At 42.0% G+C, this 24978-nt stretch overlaps 1 protein-coding gene across 1 annotated transcript in view; it reads left to right on the forward strand.

Annotated features, from left to right (window-relative positions):
• Window positions 1-24978, forward strand: part of PTPRQ (protein tyrosine phosphatase receptor type Q) — a 794911-nt gene that overhangs the window by 606027 nt on the left and 163906 nt on the right. Inside the window, exons 34-35 of the mRNA XM_073556964.1 lie at window positions 10821-11007; window positions 21540-21784. Coding sequence (XP_073413065.1) covers window positions 10821-11007; window positions 21540-21784 — 432 coding nt within the window. The remainder of the gene's footprint in view (window positions 1-10820; window positions 11008-21539; window positions 21785-24978) is intronic.

The raw sequence follows: 24978 nt of genomic DNA on the forward strand, positions 1-24978 counted from the left end.
AGTGGCCTTAGCATAAAGGGAATGTCTGTTTAGTGCATCAGAGGCAAGCAGGGAACTGGACAAAGCAGTGCATCTGTTAGGGATGAGCAGTCCTAAAATCTTAGCAGCTGCACTTAATATACATTTCTCCCAGAGGAAAACTACCGTACAACTACCTAATCATCAACTATTCTAAAATATGCTGAAATTATATCGTAAAAACGTCCGAAGGGGTAGTAAACAGTATTTCAAAGTTATTCTGTGATTTTAGGTTAAATATTTATGACAAACCTCCCTGTTTGGCAGTTATTTGGAGTTTTTGCTTATTTGGTAGATAGTATGGTTTAATTGGGTTGTACGTTCCTAAAAGCATCGTTCGGTTTAGAAAATTAATTTTAAATTATTCTATGATAAAATTCTTAAGTAAAGGTTCTTAGCTCATTCAGAACAAAAAACAGGTAAAAAGAGTGTGTCTGGAAATAATAATAGATCAGTCACCAGATTCACACCATACAAGCTGCATACATTATTAAAGGGAATCTGTCACCCCATTTTCGGCCTATCATCTGCCGGCACCGTCATCAGGGGCTTATCTACAGCATTCTGTAATGCTGTAGAAAGCCCCCGATGAAACCTGAAAGATAAGAAAAACACGCTAGATTATACTCACTGGGGTCGGAGTCGGGTGCAGTGGGTGTCGCGGTCCGGCGCCTCCCATCTTCATACGATAATGTCCTCCTCCTTGCTTCTCCCTCGGCTCCTGCGCATGCGTACTTTATCTGCCCTGTTGAGGGCAGAGTAAAGTACTGCAGTGCGCAGGCGCCGGAAAAGGTCAGAGAGGTCAGGCGCCTCCTCACTGCAGTACTCTTTTTTCTTATCTTTCAGGTTTCATTGGGGGCTTTTCTACAGCATTGCAGAATGCTGTAGATAAGCCCCTGATGGCTGTGGTGGCAGCTGATAGGCCAAAAATGGGGTGACAGATTCCCTTTAAGAACAGTGGGGCAAATAAGTATTTGCTACACTGACGATTTTGTAAGTCTTCCCACCTACAAAGAATGGAGAATTTGTGACGGGTTATGCAACAAACCAGGAAGGGATACCATGCCGATAAACAATCCAACAAGGTTTATTGGAACAGTGAACTGGAGAAACACAAATGAAAGTAATTCTGCAGCGTCCGTAATGAGTCCATACAAAGAGAGCAGATCTGGGGGTGCCACCCGGCAATCTGACGCCAGGAAAATAGAAATAGTCCTTGGGTGAATAAAATGGATCCAGCAGATGAGGGACACAACACAGTCCCACGTGGCAGCTTCTAACAATACACACGGTCACTGGGATCTCACCTCAGCATAAGATCCCAGCCCTTTGCAGGTCACCACCAACAACAGTCTTTAGATTCAGTCCTCAAATCCAGCAGGGTGGTGAGACATCACAATTCCATGTGGCAAATGATCTCCACTCTCCATACATGACACAGGACCTGGCCATAGCTGCAGATCCTTGTCCTTCAAAGCACACAGCATCAACTAACTGAACATGTGGCTTATTGTCCTACCACTCTTGGGATCAGCTCCCTTGAACATAGCTCCAAGGATTAAGAACATTCCAGAAACCCTGTCTGCAGTCTCTCTACAGGCTTGTGTATTGGAGATGCCCCTTGCAGAGTGGAACAAAGACAAGCATGCCCCCAACAGATACAGGACAAGGAATGCTAATGTAAGCCTGATTACAGTATGGTCCATGTGTACAGGCTAGGGGTGACACTCTGTTACAGAGTTCAGTAATGTTTATCATAGGAACACTTCACCTGAGAGAGACAGACTCTAAACATAAAAACGAGAAAATCACATTGTATGATTGTTGCATAATTAAATTGCACTCAAAAAGTCAAATGGTGCTATTTCCCTTCTGAGCCCTGCTGTGCACCCAACAGTAGTTTTTCCCCACATCTCAGGTATCAGCATACTCGTAAAAAATGTAGCTAAAGAAATTTTTTGTGAAATAAGTAAAATATTTTTTTCTTTCCACATTCCATTAATCCCTGTGAAGTACCTGAAGGATTAACAAACTTCTAGAATGTGGTATTGAGGACTTTGAGAGGCTTTTAGAATGGTGTCACATTTTGGTATTTTCTGTCATATAGGTCCCTCAAAGTCACTTCAAATGTGATTTGGTCCCTAAAAATGTGATTTGGAAATTTTATAGGAAAATTGAGAAATTGCAAATCAACTTTGACGCTTCTAACTTCCTAACACAAAAAATTATGCTTCAAAAATTGTGCTGATGTAAAGTAGACATGTGCAAAATGTTATTTACTAACTATTTTCTGTGGTATACCTATCTTATTTAAGGGCATTAACAATTTAAAGTTTGAAAATTGTGAAATTTTCTAACTTTTTGCACAATTTTTGATATTTTCTCAAGTTTTTTAAATTATATCAACCAAAATTTACTACTAACAGGAAGTACAATATGTCGTGAAACAATATTCTCAGAATCATTGGGATCCGTTTAAGCGTTCCAGAGTTATTACCACATAAAATGACGCTGGTCAGATTTAAAAAATTTAGCCTGGCAATTATGGTAAACATTAGCTCCGTCACTAAGGGGTTAAAGTCACTCCAGAATTGTATAAATAAAAACATCAGCTTGCCACAAAAAAAAATCCTCACAAAACTTTATTGATAGAAAAGTAAAGAAATTTTTAGTCTCAGAAAGAGGTGACATAAACCAATTTTTTTTCTCAAATTTCCCCCCAAAATTTCCCTCTATAATTACAATAAAACGTTAGCAATACTTTAACCCCTTTCTGTCATGTGACATACTATCCCGTCCATGTGCCCTGCGACTTAATACCCAGGGACGGGATAGTACGTCACAGCGATCAGCGGCGCCCACGTGGTGAGCGCCGCTGATCGCGGCCGGATGTCAGCTGATTATCACAGCTGACACCCGACACAATGTGTCAGGGGCGGTCACGGACCACCCCCAACACGTTAACCCCTTGCACACCGCGATCAAACACGATCGCGGTGTACCGGGGGTTAAAGGGAAGCATCGGCAGGGAGGGGGCTTTCCTGAGCCCCCCACAGCAGCGCAATGTGCAGCGCTGCTGCGGGGGGCTCCATCCCTGCAGGTCCCCGAATCCAAGATGGCGACGGGGACCTTCGGGGGCGTGCAGGGAGCTGGCTTCCTCAGTGCCTGCAAAGCGCAGGCATGAGGAAAGCCTGTGCAGTGCCTGTGACAGATCGCTGATCTGTCACAGTGATCTGTGATGTGACAGATCAGCGATCTGTCACATGACAGCTATGTCCCCCCTGGGACAATGTAATAAAGTTAAAAAAAAAAGGTGTAAAAATAATTTTAAAAAAATCGTTAAATTAAAAAAATAAAATATTCCCTAATAAATACATTTTTTGGAAATAAAAAAAAAACAATAAAAGTACACATATTTGGTATCGCCGCGTCCGTGACGACCCGCCCTATAAAACTGTCCTACTAGTTAACCCCTTTAGCGAACCCCTTAAAAAATAAAAATAAAAAACTAAGCAAAAAATAATGATTTATTATCATACCGCCAAACAAAAAGTGCAATAACGCGTGATCAAAAAGACACATATAAATATCCATGGTACCGCTGAAAATGTCATCTTGTCCCGCAAAAAACGTGCTGCCATACAGCATCATCAGCAAAAAAATAAAAAAGTTATAGCTCACAGAATAAAGCGATGCAAAAATAATTATTTTTTATATAAAATAGTTTTCATTGCATAAAAGAGCCAAAACATAAAAAAACGACCTAAATGAGGTATCGCTGTAACCGTACTGACCCGAAGAATAAAACCGCTTTATCAATTTTACCGCAAGCGGAACGGTGTAAACGCACCCCCCAAAAGAAATTCTTGAAACGCTGGTTTTTGTTCATTCTGCGTCCCAAAAATTGGAATAAAAAGCGATCAAAAGATGTTACGTGCCCGAAAATGATGCCAATAAAAACATCAACTCGTCCCGCAAAAAATAAGACCTCAGAATGACTCGGTAGGTCAAAATATGGAAAAATTAAAGCTCTCAATATGTGGTGATGCAAAAACTATTTTTACAATAAAAAGAGTCTTAGCATATGACAGCTGCCAAAAATAAAAACCCGCTATAAATAGTAAATCAAACCCCCCGTTATCACCCCCTTAGTTAGAGAAAAATAATAAAATTAAAAGAAAATGTATTTATTTACATTTTCCCATTAGGGTTAGGGCTAGGGTTAGGGCTAGGGCAAGGGTTAGGGCTAGGGTTAGGGCTGAGATTAGGGTTAGGGGTGTGTTGGGGTTAGGGTTGGAGTTATAATTGGGGGGTTTCCACTGTTTGGGCACATCAGGTGATCTCCAAACGCAACATGGCATCTGATCTCAATTTCAGCCAATTCTGCGTTGAAAAAGTCAAACGGCGCTCCTTCCCTTCCAAGCTCTGCCATGCGCTCAAACAGCGTTTTACCCCCACATATGTGGTATCAGCCTACTAACTACAAATTGCAAAAGAACTTTGGGGGTCCAATTTCTCCTGTTACCCTTAGGAAAATAAAAAATGGGGGGAAAAATATAATTTTTGTGGAAAAAAATGATTTTTTATTTTCACGCCCGGGCATTATAAACTTCTGTGAAGCACTAGGGGGTTCAAAGTGCTCACCACACATCTAGATAAGTTCCGTGGGGGGGTCTAGTTTCCAAAATGGGGTCACTTGTGGGGAGTTTAAATAGTTTAGGTACATCAGGGGCTCTCCAAACGCACATGATACCCGCAGACCATTCCATCAAAGTCTGCATTCCAAAACGTCACTACTTCACTTCCGAGCTCCGACGTGCGCCCATACAATAGTTTTCTCCCACATATGAGGTATCAGCATACTCAGAACAAATTGGACAACAACTTTTGGGGTCCAATTTCTCCTGTTACCCTTGGAAAAATAAAAGAAATGGGGACTAAAAGATCATGCTTGTTGAAAAAATACGATTTTTTTATTTTCACGCCCGGTCGTTATAAACTTCTGTGAAGCACTGGGGGGTTCAAAGTGATCACCACACATCTAGATAAGTTCCTTGAGGGGTCTAGTTTCCAAAATAGGGTCATTTGTGGGGGGTTTCCACTGTTTAGGTACATCAGGGGCTCTCCAAAAGCAACATGACACCCGCAGACCATTCCATCAAAGTCTGCATTCCAAAGCGTCACTACTTCCCTTCCGAGCCCTGACGTGTGCCCACACAGTAGTTTTCTCCCACATGTGGGGTATCAGCGTACTCAGGACAAATTGGACAACAACTTTTGGGGTCCAATTTCTCCTGTTACCCTTGGGAAAATAAAAAAACTGGTGACTAAAAGATCATGTTTGTGGAAAAAATATGATTTTTTTTATTTTCACGCCCGGGCTTTATAAACTTCTGTGAAGCACAGGGGGGTTCAAAGTGCTCACCACACATCTAGATAAGTTCCTTGAGGGGTCTAGTTTCCAAAATGGGGTCAGTTGCAGGGGGTTTTCACTGTTTAGGTACATCAGGGGCTCTCCAAAAGCAACATGACACCCGCAGACCATTCCATCAAAGTCTGCATTCCAAAACGTCACTACTTCCCTTCCGAGCCCTGACGTGTGCCCACACAGTAGTTTTCTCCCACATGTGGGGTATCAGCGTACTCAGGACAAATTGGACAACAACTTTTGGGGTCCAATTTCTCCTGTTACCCTTGGGAAAATAAAATAATTGGTGACTAAAAGATCATGTTTGTGGAAAAAATACGATTTTTTTATTTTCATGCCCGGGCGTTATAAACTTCTGTGAAGCACAGGGGGGTTGAAAGTGCTCACCACACATCTAGATAAGTTTCTTGGGGGGTCTAGTTTCCAAAATGGTGTTATTTGTTGGGGGTTTTCACTGTTTTTGTACATCAGGGGCTTTCCAAACACGACATGGTGTCCGATCTCAATTCCAGCCAAAAACGTCAAATGGCACTGCTTCCCTTCCGAGCTCTGCCATGTGCCCAAATAGTCGTTTACACCCATATATGGGGTATCAGCGTACTCAGGACAAATTGCACAATAACTTTTAGGGTCCTGTTACCCTTGTAAATTAACAGTTGGGGGTGAAAAGATAATTTTTGTGGAAAAAATATGATTTTTTAAATGTACTGCTGTACGTTATCAACTTCTGTAAAGCCCTTGTTTGTTCAAAGTTCTCACCACATATCTAGACAAGTTCCTTGGGGGGTCTAGTTTCCAAAATGGGGTCATTTGTGGGGGGTTTCCACTGTTTAGGTACATCAGGGGCTCTCCAAACGTGACATGGCGTTCGATCTAAATTCCAGCCAATTTTGCATTGAAAAAGTCAAACGGCGCTCCTTCCCTTCTGAGCTCTGCCATGCGCCGCAACAGTGGTTCCCCCCACATATCAGGTATCAGCATACTCAGGACAAACTGCTCAATAACTTTTGCAGTCGAATTTCTCCTGTTACCCTTGGTTAAATAAAAAAAATTGAATCTGAAGTATTTTTTTTGTGAAAAAAAGATAAATGTTCATTTTTTTTAAATATTCAAAAAATTCCTGTGAAGCACCTGAAGGGTTAATAAACTTCTTGAATGTGGTTTTGAGCACCTTAAGGGGTTCAGTTTTTAGAATGGTGTCACTTTTGGGTATTTTTTATCATATAGACCCCTCAAAGTGGCTTCAAATGTGATGTGGTCCGTAAAAATAAAATGGTGTTGCAAAAATGAGAAATCGCTGGTCAACTTTTTTTGGTTACAAAATTGTGCTGATGTAAAGTAAACATGTGGGAAATGTTACCTATAAAGTTTTTTTGTGTACCGTATCTCTGTGATTTAAGGGCATAAAAATTCAAAGTTGGAAAATTGCGAAATTTTAAAAATTTTCGCCAAATTTCCTTTTTTTTCACAAATAAATGCAAGTTATTTGAATGAAATTTTACCACTAACATATGTCACGAGAAATCAGTGTCAGAATTACCAGGATCCATGGAAGCATTTCAGAGTTATTACCTCATAAAGGGACAGTGGTCAGGATTGTAAAAATTGGCCGGGTCATGAACATGCAATCCACCCTTGGGGGTTAAGGGGTTAATAGTACTAGACTAAAATATCATGTTTCCATGTAATTGCTTAAGCAAAAAAAAAAAGAATAATATTCACAAAAAAAACAGCGATCGAATTGCATTTCACCGCACTTGGATTATTTTTTCCCATTTTCCAGTACATTGTTTGATAACCCAAATGGTGTTACAAAAACAAAGCCTCGTATGGCTATGTCTATGGAGGATGAAATAGTTATGGCTCTTGAAAGAAGGGGAGGAAAAAACAAAAGCACAGAAGTATAAATTGGCCACTGGAAGATGGGGTTATGTAAAGTGTTTTTTTTTCTAAATGTCCATGGTCCAATAAAATCTTGCAGCAATGAGAATGAGTTCTCATTTCCTGTTCTTGCCCTATAGAGTCATTTTAAATTTTGGAACACGCTTTGTGCTCTAATTGCAACTTTGAAACTGAATGACCCATTTGCAATGTTTCCACAGGAGTACAAGAACTTTATTTTATTTTTCATTCAGGGCCGGCATTAGTGGTAGGCAGACAAGGCAGCTGCCTAGGGCCCCTTCTCCCCCAGACTCCCCCCCACGACGCATTCAACTATACCATCAGCTGACAATCCCTCTCCCATCAATCCCTTCTGCCTCTGACACTGCGGATGCGTGATTACGTCACTTCATCACGTACCCGCTGTGTACTGCAGCCGCTGAGACCGGAGCCAAGCCGGGAGCAGTGCGGGGAATGAGGAGAGGTGAGGATTGTATGTGTGTTTTTTTTTTAAATATATCAGAGATATATATTCTATGGGGAGGTGGGCTGTATTATATTCTAATATAGAATAATCTTTATTTTTACAGTATATAACGCTAACATATTCTGCAGCGCTTTGCACACATTATCATCGCTGTCCCCAATGGGGCTCACAATCTAAATTGCCTATCATATTGAGTCTTTGGAATGTGGGAGGAAGCCAGAGTACCCCGAGGAAACCCACACAAACACGTGAGAACTTACAAACTCCTTGCAGATGTTGTCTTTGGTGGGATTCGAATCCAGGACTCCAGCTCTGCAAGGCTGCAGCGCTAACCACTGAGCCACCGTGCTGCCCTGTACATTATATTCTATGGGGACATGGTCTGTGTTATATTCTATGGGGTGTACATTATATTCTATGGGGAAGTGGTCTGTGTTATATTCTATGGGTGTACATTATATTATATGGGGAGGTGGGCTGTGTTATATTCTATTGGGGGTACATTATATTCTATGGGGAGGTGGGCTGTGTTATATTCTATGTGGGTATATTATATTATATGGGGAATTGGTGCTGTATTATATTCTATGTAGGGAGCATATATTCTATGGGGAGGTGGTCTGTGTTATATTCTATGGGGGATACATTATATTCTATGGTGAGGTGGGCTGTGTTATATTCTATGGGGGGCTACATTATATTCTATGGGGAGGTGGGCTGTGTTAAATTCTAAGGAGGGTACATTATATTCTATAGGGAGGTGGGCTGTGTTATATTCTATGGGGGTACATTATATTCTGTAGGGAGGTGGACTGTATTATATTCTATGGAGGTACATTATATTCTATGGGGAGGTGGGCTGTATTGTATTCTATGGGGGCCTACATTATATTCTATGGGGGGCTGTATTAAATTTATTATATTCTATGAGGGGTGACTGCATCATACTCTAAGGGGGCTACATTATATTCTTTGGGGGGCTGCACTATATTATATTTTAAAAAAATATATATATATATAAAAATATTATATTATATTTCAAAAATATTTCCCGAATCCGTGCATTCCTCAACCATGAAACCACAAAAACACTAGTGCACTCCCTTATCATCTCCAGCCTCAACTATTGCAACCTCCTACTCTCTGGCCTCCCCTCTAGCACTCTGGCACCACTCCAGTCCATCCTACACTCTGCTACCCGACAAATCCACCTGTCTTGCCGCTATTCGCCAGTCTCCCCCCTATGCCAGGCCCTTCACTGGCTTCCTATTGCCCAGAGGCTCCAGTTCAAAACTCTAACCATGACATGCAAAGCCATCCACAACCTGTCTCCTCCATACATCTGTGACATGGTCTCTAGGTACCTACCCGCAAGAAACCTTCGATCCTCTCAAGATCTCCTTCTCTACTCCCCCCTTATCTCTTCTTCCCACAACCGCATACAAGACTTCTCCAGTGCTTCGCCAATACTCTGGAACTCTCTGCAGCAACACATCAGACTCTCACCAACAGAACCTGAAGACCCACCTATTCCGACAAGACTACAACCTGCAATGACCCTCATTCTACTGAACCACCGCACAACCAGCTCTATCTGCTCCTTGTGTATCCTCAACAATCCCTATTGACTGTGAGTCCTCGTGGGCAGGGTCCTCTCCCCTTCTGTACTTGTGTGTCCCTTGTCTTACACGTTTATTGTACTTGTCTATATTTCCCCTTTTCACATGTAAAGCGCCATGGAATAAATGGCGCTATATAAATGTATAATAATAATAATAATAATATGAGGAGGGCTACATTGTATTCTATGGAGGGGCTGCATTATATTTTATGGGCGGCTTGATTATACTCTGAGGGGGCTACCATATATTCTATGGAGGGGCTGCATTATACTATATGAGGGGGGCTGCATTATATTCTATGGGGGGTTACATTATATTGTATGGTGGGGCTGCATTATACTCAGGGTGCTACATTATATTCTGTGGAGTGGCTGCATTATACTCTGGGGTGGCAGCATTATACTATATTTGAGCTGCATTATACTGTATCAAAGACTATGGGGAATACATTATACTGTATGAAGAACTATGAGGTATGGGGTGCATTATACTGTGGGAAGTGAATTGTACTACATGGATGACTGGTGGTGTTTAATACTATATGGAGCACTATGAGGAGTGTATTATACTATATGGAGGACTATGGGGTACATTATATTATATGGAGAACTATGGGGTGTGCATTTTACAATATGGAGGACTGTGGTGCACATTATACTTTGTGGAGGACTATGGTGTGCATTATACTAGACAAGCAATATGCTGCATATTCATCGAGTGATTGGATTGTTTATGCTGGAACAAAAATCATTGTTCTCAGCAGCACATCGCAGGTGTAAACTGTAGATGTGCTGCTGATAACATGATACTGTATGGGGACAGATTGATCTAATAGTGATTGTTCTGTTCCCATCATTCTTTCTCAGTTGGTGTAAAGAGGCTGGAAAATAAGCGAACGACTTCAATGTTGTCGATCACACTCGTTTAGCGGCCTGAACTCAGCGCATGTAACTACACCAGAAATGCTTCTGTGTGATGTGCAATATGTTAGCATTTGGGGCCCTATTTTAACCTTTTGCCTAGGGCCCCAGTTTGCCTAAAACCGGCCCTGATCCTACTTTGCGTGAAGTTACGGCAAACTGTATACCATTTAGACTTGCAGAACTGCAACAATGCATTGCATTCTACTTTCATGAGTAACTGTGTAAAACAACAAATAAGTATCCAGCTCACCAAAATGTTGTGATCAAGTCCACGAAGTGTTGAGAATATGTATCAATGGATAAAGAGTAATATGTATAGAGTCGCAGCCTTTAATATTTTATAAAATTAAATTTTAATTAATTATCTAAATGGTAAATCACACCAGGCACAAAACTAATGCTTTTTAGGCTTAGCAGTCTTTAGCGTACATCTTGAGAATTTATCTTGTGTTTCTTTTTAGGTCAATATTGTGGAATATTCAAAGGAGTTTATAAGATGGAGTAATGAAAGTAAGAATATTGAAGTCATGGGTCTGAAGCCATTCACCAGCTATTCCATAATAGTCACCGCTTTCACTGGAGATCTAGGTTCAGCGGTTACAGAAGGGAAGCCAAGCAATCCAGTGACCACTACCACTCTAGAGGCAGGTATGTGTATTTTATGCGACAGATTTTGTTACAAACAAATCCTGCTACTACTTCTTGTATGGAAATTTTATTTTTAAGGAACTTTACTCTATATACATGATTGTGTGTAGCTTATCACAAGTATACTGATCAATACATTTTTTTTACATTTATAAGGAGCACTGCACCCTATGGAAATGTAAATACCTGACCTCTATATTTTCTATGTTGCTTTGCAAAGTGAAGCCTAAAGAGTAAGGATGAGTGAATGTGCTCGGTAATACTCGGTTATCACTTGCCTATCTTGGTGCTCGGATGTGCTCGTTACTCAGCAAGTAATGGACAGTACTTGATGTAAAACCCGAATCCCCACCCCACATCTTTGGCACCTGCTATGCAGCCAATAAGCATGTGTGTATTGCCTGTGAGTCGCTGTAATGCCTAGCCATCTTGGTTGTGGCATTACTGTGATTGGTTGGTCGTGTGACATCATCAGAGGTTATAAAAGGACATGCACCACCCGGCTCAGCACACTGACACCATTGTACAGCTCTTTGACCCTTTGTATTAGAGAGAGAGTGCTTGTCAAGGCCTGTGCGCACAATATAACAATTTAAAGGCCTGTAGTGTTGATACTGGAGCTAAAGCTGAGACATCATACTAACAGCCTTTCTAAGGGCTCATCATTTTCAGCGTATACAATCTGCACTTAGCCTACAGAGGGAGAGAGAGTTGCAGGAGCATGGAGAGAGACAGAATCCCGTCTATAGACAGGGATTAGGCCTGTGCAGTCCATTGGCAAATATATAGCTGCAGTTTTTTTGTGGGTGCTGGAAAAATATTTTGATCCTTTAAGTATTATGTGCTTTGAGGTTCTTTCTTGTGTTATATAACTCACCCAAAAATTGTTGAAACAGTTTCCTGGGCTACATTTCACAGCCATTAAAGGGAATCTGTCACCCCTTTTTTGAGATATCATATAATGATATCATTCAATTGTGTGTCACATAAGGATTCTCTTAGTACTTTTGCTTCCCCCTGACCCCGCACCTTTCATGCATAAATACCTTTTTTATATCGGTTCAGATGTATGTAAACTGCTACGGTCCGGTCCAATGGGCGGGGCTTATTCAACTGCTCCCCCCTCCCTGTCTTGCTCTACACAAGAAGAAATGTGTAGAGCAAGACAGGGAGGGGGGAGCAGGTGAATAAGCCCCGCCCAGCGGACCGGACAGCGGCAGTTTACATACATCTGAACCGATATAAAAAAGGTATTTATGCATGAAAGGTGCGGGGTCAGGGGGAAGCAAAAGTACTAAGAGAATCCTTATGTGACACACAATTGAATGATATCATTACCGTATTTTTCGGACTATAAGACGCACCGGACCATAAGACGCACCCCTATTTTCAAAAGGAAAATAGGGAAAAAAATAATAATGTGTCAAATGGGGGTCCGTCTTACAGTCCGAATTCAGCTTACCTGGGAAGGGATCCGGCACAGGTGGAGAAGTAGTCACAGGGGTCATTCAGTGGTCCAGGCTCGTGCAGTGGCGGCGGCTCTGTGCTGGGGCAGCTGCGCTGGGGCTGGGGCAGCTGTGCTGGGGCAGGGGCAGCTGTGCTGGGGCAGGGGCAGCTGTGGCAGGGGCAGCTGTGGCAGGGGCAGCTGTGCTGGGGCAGGTGGGCAGGGGCAGCTGTGCTGGGGCAGGGGCAGCTGTGCTGGGGCAGGGGCAGCTGTGGCAGGGGCAGCTGTGCTGGGGCAGGTGGGCAGGGGCAGCTGTGCTGGGGCAGGTGGGCAGGGGCAGCTGAGGCAGGGGCAGCTGTGGCAGGGGCAGCTGAGGCAGGGGCAGCTGTGCTGGGGCAGGTGGGCAGGGGCAGCTGTGGCAGGGACAGGTGGGCTCTGCGGTGTGGCAGCGGGCGGCGCTCTGCAGTGCGGTGGTGGCAGCGGACTGTGCTCCGGTGCAGGGGTGGCGGCTCCGCCGGCGTTTCTTCGCAGCCCGGAGGCCCCCGCACACCCCTTGCTGGGCGCCACCATGTTGCGGTGGCCTCCGGGAGCATGGACCCTGGCAAGATGGCCGCCGGTCCGGGGACGGCGCATGCGCAGCTTCAGATCTCGTGCCGAGATCTCGGGGGACGAGATTCAAATCTCGGCAACGAGATCTTGTCCCTCGAGATCTCGGGACGAGATCTGAAGCTGCGCATGCGCCGTTCCCGGACCGGCGGCCATCTTGCTGGCGTCCATGCTCCCGGAGGCCACCGCAACATGGCGGCGCCCAGCAAGGGGTGTGCGGGGGCCTCCGGGCTGCGAAGAAACGCCGGCGGAGCCGCCGCCCCTGCACCGGAGCACAGCCCGCTGCCACCACCGCACCGCAGAGCGCCGCCCGCTGCCACCACCGCACCGCAGAGCCTCGCCCGCTGCCACCAGCGCACCAGGTACCATGCATTGCGACCATAAGACACACCCCCCACTTTCCCCCAACGTTTCTGTGATCTCTAAAATTGAACAAAACCTTTCAAAAATGTTGCAGACCTCCATTTCTCAGACATGCAGTGTTACATGATTTGTGAACATTTCTTTGATCTGTAAAATGGCAAGACACCTTTTAAAAATGTTGTAGGCCTCCATTTTGCAGACACTGTAGTGTTACGTGGTGTGTAAACATATCTGTGATCTGTAAAACTGCCAAAAAGCTTTTAAAAATTTTGAAGGCCTCCATTTCTCAGATATACGTGCAACATGGTCTGTGAAAATTTCTGTGATCTGTAATAGTGCAAAACAGCTTTTAAAAAGTTTGTAGGTCAGAGTTTCTCATACATACAGTGTCATGTGATATGTGAATATTTCTGTGATCTGTAACACTGCAAAAAAGCTTATTAAAATTTGTAGCCCTCCATTTCTCAGACATACAGTGTAACTTTGTGAATATTTCTGTGATCTCTAAAAGTGAACAAAAGCTTTTAAAAATTTTGCAGGCCTCAATTTCTCAAACATACAGTTTTATGTGGTCTGTGAATTTTTATGTGATCTCTAAAACTGAGAAAAAGCATAGAGACATTTTTTTCTGGATTGAATTTTTTGTTTTATTAAAAATTTAGTTGGTTTCAAGAGACCGAGCAAATACAAAATGCATACGGCATGCATTAAAGGACGTGAATTGAAATTGATTAAGACTGCGCATATGTAAACAACAAAAGGGTTAAAGGGGTTGTCCACTACTTTAAATTAACCCCCCAATGTATCCCCCTGGGACCCTTAATGAATTTTGTAAATACCTTATGTTGCTTATGCTGCCTGTGAGTGGCTGCTCACAGGCAGCACGTGACTCAGCACTGACGTCACAAGTGAGGCGTGACTCAGCGCTAAGTCCCCGTGGTGGATGCTGGGTTGTGGGCGGGGTTACCCCCCACGTCACACCCAGCATCCACCGCCGCTTTCTCAATGAATGGGCACACGGTGGATGCCGGGTGTGAGGCGGGGGGGATAAGCCTGCTCACAGCCTGGCAGCCAGCGCGGAAGGAGGAAGAGGGACCCCCGGCAGCTGCCAGCAGTTGTCGGGACGTCAGCAGAAGCAAGAGCCGGCTGAAGCTGGGGGTCACGTGATGCCTGTGAGCGGCCAGCGATAGCGCTGCTCAAAGGCAGTATAGGTAACATGAGGAATTAACAGAATTCATTAGGAGCTCCGGGGGGATACATTGGGGGGTTAATTTAAAGTAGTGGACAACCCCTTTAAAAAATAAGCCAAATATAGCATGATTCCGTCTAAAGCAAAAATACAAATGGCAATATGAGATGGCTATAATAAATCAACAGGTCAAGTATAAGAAGAGTACAAAATAAATATTAATATAAAATGAAAATACCTAGTGAGGAAACCAGATTGAAAATTAAACTTGTGAAGTAACCCTAAATAGTATCAGGGAAAGAGAAAAAACCCACACCATCATGTGGCTTCTTCAGTGGTATAACAGGAGTACACCAATTGTAGCTATGCAGTCTGGGCCAAAAGTGTTGTTACCCTTGAAATTGTTCCAGAAAATGAAATGTTTCTCCCAGAAAATTATTGCAATTACACATGTTTTGATATATACATGTTTATTTCCTTTCTGTGTATTGGCACAACATAAAAAAACAGAAAAAAGGGCAAATTGGACATATTTTCACAGAAAACACCTAAAAAGGGCCAGACAATATTGCTGACATTGTTCTGAAATTGCAACTAAACAACTTTGTTTCAAGTATGTGATGCACGTTCAAACTCACTTGTGGCTAATGACAGATGTGGGCAATATGAAAATCACACCTGAAACCAGATAAAAAGAGAAGTTGATTCAATCTTTGCAATGTACGGCTGTGTGTCCCACACTAAGCATGAATAACAGACAGAGGAGAAGAGAACTGTCTGAGGACTTGAGAATCCAAATTGTTGAAAAATATCAGCAATCTTAAGGTTACAAGTCAATCTCCAGAGATCTTGATTTTTTTTGTCCATGGTGCACAACATAATCAAGAAGTTTACAACCCATGGCACTATAGCTAATCTCCATGGACAGCAGAGACAGATTGACGAAAGGTTGCAATGCAAGATATTCCGGATGATGGAGAAGCAGCCACAGTCAATTTCTAAAGAAATTCAAGCTGTCCTGTAGTTTCGTGGTGCATCAGTGTCAGTGTGAACAATCTGTCAACGATTGAATGAAATGAAATGCTATGGCAGGAGACCCAGGAGGACACCACTGCTGACACAGAGACATAAAAAAGCTAGACTGCAGATTGCCAAAATGTACAGTGGGGAAAAAAAGTATTTAGTCAGTCAGCAATAGTGCAAGTTCCACCACTTAAAAAGACGAGAGGCGTCTGTAATTTACATCATAGGTAGACCTCAACTATGGGAGACAAACTGAGAAAAAAAAATCCAGAAAATCACATTGTCTGTTTTTGTTTCATTTTATTTGCATATTATGGTGGAAAATAAGTATTTGGTCAGAAACAAGCAATCAAGATTTCTGGCTCTCACAGACCTGTAACTTCTTTAAGAGTCTCCTCTTTCCTCCACTCATTACCTGTAGTAATGGCACCTGTTTAAACTTGTTATCAGTATAAAAAGACACCTGTGCACACCCTCAAACAGTCTGACTCCAAACTCCACTATGGTGAAGACCAAAGAGCTGTCAAAGGACACCAGAAACAAAACACAAGAAGAAATGTGTAGAGCAAGACAGGGAGGGGGGAGCAGGTGAATAAGCCCCGCCCAGCGGACCGGACAGCGGCAGTTTACATACATCTGAACCGATATAAAAAAGGTATTTATGCATGAAAGGTGCGGGGTCAGGGGGAAGCAAAAGTACTAAGAGAATCCTTATGTGACACACAATTGAATGATATCATTACCGTATTTTTCGGACTATAAGACGCACCGGACCATAAGACGCACCCCTATTTTCAAAAGGAAAATAGGGAAAAAAATAATAATGTGTCAAATGGGGGTCCGTCTTACAGTCCGAATTCAGCTTACCTGGGAAGGGATCCGGCACAGGTGGAGAAGTAGTCACAGGGGTCATTCAGTGGTCCAGGCTCGTGCAGTGGCGGCGGCTCTGTGCTGGGGCAGCTGCGCTGGGGCTGGGGCCCCTGTACATGAGTAAGCCAAAATCCTTCTGGGCAGCATCATGTGAACACATGAGACCAAGATAGAGCTTTTTGGTAAAGCACATCATTCTACAGATTACCGAAAACAGAATGAGGCATACAAAGAAAAGAACACAATACCTACAGTCAACTATGGTGGAGGTTCCAAGATGTTTTGAGGTTGTTTTGCTGCGTCTGGCACTGGGCACCTTGGCTATGTGCAAGGTATCATGAAATCTGAAGATTTACTAAAGGATTTTGGGTTGTAATGTAACATAGTAACATAGTTTTGAAGGCTAAAGGAAGACCTAATGTCCATCTAGTTCAGCCTATTTTTAGTGCAGCTGTTCTGCATTGTTAATCCTGGGGAAGGCAAAAAACCCACAGAGTAGAAGCAAATTTTCTCCATAGGGAAAAAAAATTCCTTCCCCTAATATGGGTCAACCATCTACCTATAATGTTATGTTGTTCATAACCTTCTATACTGTTACTCACAAGAAAAGCATCCATTCCTTTCTTAAATTCATTCAGCAAGTTGGCCATCACCACTTCCTCAGGAAGAGAATTCCAGAGCCTCACTGCTCTTACCGTGAAGAACCCTCTTCTATGCTGGTGCAGAAATTGTCTTTCCTCCAAACGAAGAGAATGCCCCCTTGTTCTTGTCACAGTCCTTGGTACAAACAGTTCATTGGAGAGATCTCTGTAATGCCCTCTGATATACTTGTACATATATATTAGGTCTCACCTAAGTCTTCTCTTTTCTAGAGTAAATAGACCTAATTTTGATAACCTTTCTGGGTATTGTAGTGAACCAACTCCATTTATCATTTTAGTAGCCCGCCTTTGAACCCTTTCAAGTTCAGTAATGTCTTTCTTGAGCACCGGCGTCCAAAATTGCACACAATACTCCAAGTGTGGTCTGATGAGTGATTTGTACAGAGGGAGAATTATGTTTTCATCTCGTGTCCCCAGACCTCTTCTAATGTAGTTAGTACACAGTGTGAGTGTAACGTCCATCTGCGGTTCTGTGCTGCAGCCAGGCAACACCCCAAGAAACACTGATACCCTTTACCCCTATACAGGGATCTGGATTTACAGCAGAGCCCAGGAGGTAGCTGTCTGAATATGAGCAGCGGCCAGAGCAGGACGGTCGTCAGAGTGAAGTACAAAAAACGGCAGGCAATAGCAGAGTCAAATTCAGGCCAAGGTCAGAGTCAAAAACCAGGAGGGCGGCAGAGGTACAGAATCGTTAGGAAGTAGCAGAGTCAGAATATCCAGGCCAAGGTCACAAACCAGGAGAGTAGCAGAAGTACAGAATCGTCAGGCAAAAGAGGGGTCACAAATCCAGGCTGAGGTCAGAGTCAAACAGAAATCAATCACTAAGTAACACACAGGGGAACCAAGAATATATCCGGCGGCTTGCAAGACCAGTCCCAAGGTATTTGAGGGATCAGGTCATCCCTCACAGGTTCCTGGACTGGTGATGTCATTAGGGCCGCCCCCAGGACCAGGCCAGACGGTGATGCAGTAACCCCCTGATGACTGACAGAGGGGCGGAGCCTGCGCCCACCAGATGCCTGCGCAGGAGCCACTTCTCTGCCACCACCATAACTCACGGGTGGACCACGGCGCCTCCCAGTGGCCGAGGCAGGAACCGCCGTCCCCGAGTCTGACGGTGAAGTGGCGGTCCGGCGCCTCCTAGTGGCCGTGACTGGAACAGCAGGCCTCGAATCCAACGGTGACGTGACGGACCGGCGCCTCCTAGTGGCTAAAGCTGGGACCATAGGCCCTGAGTCTGACGGCGACATAATAGAACCACGGCGCCTCCCAGTGGCCGAGGCAGGAACAGCCGTCCCCGAGTCTGACGGCGAAGTGGCGGTCCGGCGCCTCCTAGTGGCTGCGACCGGAACAGCAGGCCCCAAATCTGGCGGAGACGTGACAGTGAGAAAGCTTTGTTTTGTGTGAAACTATGTCCAATTTTTCTTTTTTTCTCAGTGTTTTTTGTGTTGCTCTAATACACACAAAGAAAATAAATATGTGTATAACAGAATATGTGTAATTGCAATAATTATCTGGGAGAAATACTTCATTATCTGGAACAATTTAAAGGGTGACAACACTTTAGACTATGACTGTATATATAGAATACTTAATTGAGTAATATGCAAACTAATAGAAATACCGTGTGCATTAAAAGTAATAAGTAATAGAGGATCAGGTGAGGATATACACTGATGCCATGCTATGGTGGACTGCACCACCGGAAATGATGTAGCCAAAGATATTAGTTTAGATCTAAGCTACCAGCATTGCGCATCACAATGGAATGCATTGCCGGAAGTGACATTATTTTTTCTAGGGTGTGTGGCACAGAACCTCTATTTATTGGTGGTGCCAGTACTTTGTGTGTTCAATTAGTTAGATTAGTCAAAATGGCAGTGTGTTGAGTATTCAAGCCAAGCCAACCAATGTCATATTATATCACTATGGTACATAGGCAGAAGTTCAAGGTACAAGCCTTAAGTAGGGGAAGCACTCAGTTAGATTTTGGGCTGCCAGGGCAATTCAAAGAAGCAGAAGATGTTCAAAGTGCAGCCACTCAATTGTGTGATTTAGGAAGGAGGAGTACTATAGAGACAATCACTATTGTGTGGGCGACTAGTGAAATTAGCTAGAATATACTGTAGCACCACAAATTCAAAATATTGCCTTAATTTTACGATTATTTTGACAACATTTCCTAAACATTGGGGATGTTAAAATTTAATATGTTAAATGATGAAGTCAACAATGTAATTAGTAAATAGGGGTGAATCCTCCTGCGAGGCTCCTTTTAACCCATTCCTGACATAGGACATAATATATATCCTAAGTTGGGTTCCCATGTCTGTAATGGGCTAAGGAACTGAACCGCCACCTTACATGGCAGATGCATGCTGAGTTACACAGCCAGAATTGCCTATAACAGCTGCAACGAGCACTAGCTTTAGTCGCGGCTATTTAACAATTTAATAATTTGTTAATAATTTCCAGTGACATTTAAATGCAGTTCCTGTACTCATGCACTTGCTTGCATTGGCGTCCTGCAATGGTATCATGAGGTGGGTTGTCATGCCAACCAGAAGCCCCATAGGCTGCATCTTAGTTCTCTTGTGAAAAATATAATGTTCTCTCTATATATATTGCAAAACTGTACTATTGCAGTATATAGTACAATCAAACACTTGCATGTTAACGTCCTCTAAGGGGACAAAAAAATAAAAATACAACATTAAAAAAGTTTTTAGAAATAATTTAAAAAATGTGATCATTCGTATCATCCCCTTTTCCCTCTATAAAAATAAAGAATAAAAAAATCGAAATATTAGTATTGTGGTTTCTCAGTCACCACACCTCCCTGAAAAATGCAATAAAAAGCAATAAAAATGCTGTCTGTACCACAAATTGTTAACAAAATAAATGTCAGCTCGCCCCAGAATAATCAAGCCCTTCCACAGTTTCATGAACGGAAAAATTTAAAAATAATGTGAATCTCAAAAAAATGATGACACAAACCAATTTTTTTTTGGCATATTTCCCCAAATTTTTTTTTGCCATTTAATTAAAAAAGGTTTTATATCTCTATAATTATACTAACCTTAAAAATCATATGTTAGGTCAATGTTGAGACATGGGGGCTCAACAGGAACTCTACTCCACTAGCCAAAACCACATGAACCAGGGATCATCCCACCGAACGCGCTCTCTCGTTTTACCGTAGGCATAATACTACTCAGACAACACAGAATGAGGGTAAATCAGCGTGGTAATACTTTATTGAACCACAAATCAGGCAGATAACACATAGAACAGTCCCATTAAAATACCCAAGATGGTGCAAAATTACAGAGTCTCACTTTTCTGTTTACTTGCCGGGATACGAGCAGTTGTGACATCAGATCTTCCAGGACTGATTACACCCATCTGTGGCATTCACAGAGGAGATGTAACAAGAAGCTTAGGAAACTGACAGTCCATTGAGGTACAAGCCCACAAAAATCTCCATGGAGCCCGGTGACCAGTGGGTCCTAATCATCGCTTTACCAAACGTATCCATGGAGCTCAGGTCCAAATCCTGACATCTCCAAACATATCCATGGGTTCAGGGATGGTAAATGGAGCAGATCTATCCTGTGTTGTCTGAGTAGTATTATGCCCACGGTAAAAGGAGAGAGCACGTTCGGTGGGATACCAGCTTAGGGGACCATCTTTCAGCCAGGGCCATGGTCCCCTAAGCTGGTATCCTGTAGAATGTCAAATCTGTATCACTAGTGATGGACCCATGATCCGGCAGTTATCTGGTAAAGTGTTCCTGGCTATGGTTTTGTAAAGAGTCTCTGCTTCTTTAGATCTCTTGGATGTCATTACAGAGCCATATCCCCTTTTAATAGTTCACAACTGTTCTTCAAGTCAGAGGTCAAGGGGAAGTTGTGATGAGGTTAACCCACATTGTTTGAACAAACTGCTTGGCCTGGCATAATGTGTAATCAGCATATCAGCAAACATCAATGTTCAGGGAGTCTACATCCCTGTATTGCAAAGGTAACAGTGCCATAAAGTGTAGGAGCTGATATTAAAGTGATAGTGTTAGTCACAACCACAGCTTGTCGCATAAAAACACAAGTCCCATATGGCTATGTCAATGAAAAAATAAGGTTATGACTCTTTGAAAGAGGGGAGGAAAAAACTAAGCATAATAACGAAAAGTGTCCATGACTTGAAATGATTCATATTTGCTAATATCAATACTATACTATATAGTTTGATTGAATGTTTTTAGACAAGCGACTGAAGTTTAATTAAGACTGATGTCCCTTAGGCTTAACTAGTTATATGTTTAACATTTATATTTGTTTTACTAAAAAAATTGTGTTATAATAATTTCTTTTAGTGCCAAATGATCCACCTAAAAACGTAACAATTCAGAAAATTCCAAATGAAGTGACCAAAGTTCAGATGACCTTCATTCCTCCAGCTGAGCCTAATGGAAACATCCAAATGTTCCAAGCACTGGTGTATAAAGAAGATGATCCCACAAAATCTCAGATCCGCAATCTGAGTATTATTAATAAAAATGATGAATCTGTAACTGCAATTATAGAAGGACTTAAAGGTGGATATACATATAACATCAGTGTAAGTGATCGTGGTACATCTCCACATATGACTGCTCTCAGTCAAGTACTTTCATCAGTTTTCAGCACCCATTTGATACTAAAAGAAGGTTAATAATTTTTTCAGCTTTTTTGTTTATTCTTCTTGCTTTTGCAGCAGTTGTGTGAATAATTATTTGAAGAATTAGTGATATCTGTAAAAAATGGCCTTCCACAAGAACAATAACAGTAGAATTAAGGCTGCAAAAAATTATTTTCTTAAAAAATGCTGAGTTTATTTGTGAGACATACATTGTTTCATGCATGTCTTGGTATACATGTCTTTTGTATCATTAGCACATATACTACAGCGCTTGTAAACAGCATCAGATTGGAGGAGCACCTTGGCCCCACCAGACAAAATCATTCTTGGGGCCCATTATGTACCGTAGCTACATAGAAATAAATAAAACACGACCAATTGTGTGGTAAAACATTCTAACCTCAAGGTATCATAAAAAGTAGTACATTTCTTAGAGTTTGCTCAGATCTGCTTAAATAAAATCACTCAGATTCTCAACCAGAAAAGTTGTCGACTTTAAGGTGAATGTCATGTGTTATATCATTCCAATCATTCCATATGTCAGGTGAGTGCTATGCATGTGCAATTTTTTTTTTGCCTAGCATCCATATATCAAGCTTTTATGTACTATAATAACACTCAATGTAAATTAAATCTAGTTGTCATAAATAATAAAGCAATCTTATATAAACATATAGATATATGGTAGAAAGATATTAGATAGATAATAATAAATAGATATTATATATATTTAGATAAATAGATACATAGATAGATACACACATACAGTGGGGGGAAAAAGTATTTGATCCCTTGCTGATTTTGTAAGTTTGCCCACTGACAAAGACATGAACAGTCTATAATTTTAAAAGTAGGTTAATTTCAATATTAAGAGACAGAATATATTAAAAAAAAATCCAGAAAATCACATTGTATAAATTATATAAATTTATTTGCCTTTTGCAGTGAGAAATAGGTATTTGATCCCCTACCAACCATTAAGAGTTCTGGCTCCTACAGACCAGTTAGACGCTCCTAATAAACTTGTTACCTGCATTAAAGACAGCTGCCTTACATAGTCACTTTTATAAAAGACTCCTGTCCACAGCCTCAATTAATTAGTCAGACTCTAACCTCTACAACATGGGCAGGACCAAAGAGCTTTTAAAGGTATTCAGGGACAAGATCATAGTAGAGAACTGTGTGCACTATTAAGGAAGGTGCCATAGTAGGATCCCACACCATGAAGTAATAAAAATAAACTAGGCACTCAACTTAAACAAGAATTTCAAGACAGTTGCCTTGACTACATTAAAAGTCAAAAAAATTCACCTTTAAGTTGAGTGCCTAGGGACAAGATTATAGACCTGCACAAAGCTGGAATGGCCTACAATACCATACGTACGACTCTGGGTGAGAAGGAGACAACTGTTGGTGCAATAGTAAGAAAACGGAAAAAATACAAAATAACTGTCAATCGACATCAATTTGTAACACAAATCTCACCTCGTGGGGTATCCGTGATCATAAAGAAGGTGATATATCAGCCTAAAACTACATGGGGGAGCTTGTTACTGATCTCAAGGCAGTTGGGATCACAGTCACCAAGAAAACCATTGCTAAAACATTATGCCGTAAAGGTTAAAAATCCTGCAGTGCCCGCAAGGTCCCCCTGCTCAAGAAGGCACATGTGCAGGCCATTCTGAAGTTTGCCAATGAACACCTGGATTATTCTGTGAGTGATTGGGAGAAGGTGCTGTGGTCAGATGAGGCAAAAATTGAGGTCTATGGCATTAACTCAACTCGACGTGTTTGGAGGAAGAGAAATGCTGCCTATGATCCAAAGAACACCTTCCCCACTGTCATGCATGGAGGTGAAAACATTATGTTTTGGAGATATTTCTCTGCTAAGGGCACAGGACTACTTTGCCGCATCAATGGAATAATGGATGGAATCATGCACCGTAAAATCCTCAGTAACAACCTCCTTCCCTTCTCCAGGACATTAAAAATGGGTCGTGGCTCGGTCTTCCAGCAAGACAATGACCCAAAACCTACAGCCAAGGCAACAAAGGAGTGGCTAAAAAATAAGCACATTAAGGTGATGGAGTGGTCTAGCCAGTCTTCAGACCTTAATCCCATAGAAAACTTATGGAGGGAGTTGAAAATCTGAGTTGTCAGGCGACATCCTCAAAATCTTAATGATTTAGAGATGATCTGCAAAGAGGAGTGGACCAAAATTCCTCCTGACATGTGCACAAACCTCATCATCAACTACAAAAAACGTCTGACTGCTGGGCTTGTCAACAAAGGTTTTGCTACCAAGTATTAAGTCTTGTTTGCCAGAGGGATCAAATATTTATTTCTCACTGCAAAATGCAAATAAATGTGTATAATTTATACAATGTGATTTTCTGGATTTTATTTTTGATATTCTATCTCTCAATGTTGAAATTTACCTACCCTTAAAATTATAGACTGTTCATGTCTTTGATAGTGGGCAAACTTACAAAATCAGCAAGGGATCAAATACTTATTTCTCCCAGTGTAGATAGATAGAATAAATTCACAAGACCCATACATAAAATAAACCTGCAAACTTTAGTGCTTTTTATGTGTTTAGCCTTGTTTAATAATAAATTGTCAAATAAATAAATAATTTAAAAATATGAAGTGGGGGTCCCTCCCATTTTTCATAACCAGCAAAGGTGAAGCAGGCAGCTTTGGGCTGATAATATCAGGCTGTGAAGGTCCATGGCTATTGGGCCCTTCCCAGCATAAAAATAGCAGCATGCAGCCATACCAGTAGTGGCGCATCACATCAGATGCACCAATTATGATGCTTCGCCTTTGCTTTTCTTGATTAACCTGGTACAGTGATAATCGGAGTAAAGGGGCTCGAGGTTGATGTCAGCTGTAATTTGACAAAAATAACAGCTGCTATGAAGCCCTGGGGTTAGTAATGGAGAGGTGTCTATCAGACACCCCCATTACTAATCCAGTAGTAAAAAAAAACACACACAGCAAAAAAAACTTTATTTGAATAAACACTTCCCCACACTTTCACTGGTTCTCCAATTTATAAAAGAAAACCATGCAGGTCCTACGTAGCTCATTGAATCCGAAGAAGTACAGAAATGGAAACCTGAAAAACA

Source organism: Dendrobates tinctorius, unplaced genomic scaffold, assembly GCF_039654945.1.
Source record: "Dendrobates tinctorius isolate UK_male_01 unplaced genomic scaffold, ASM3965494v1 ptg000241l, whole genome shotgun sequence".
NCBI lineage: Eukaryota > Metazoa > Chordata > Amphibia > Anura > Dendrobatidae > Dendrobates > Dendrobates tinctorius.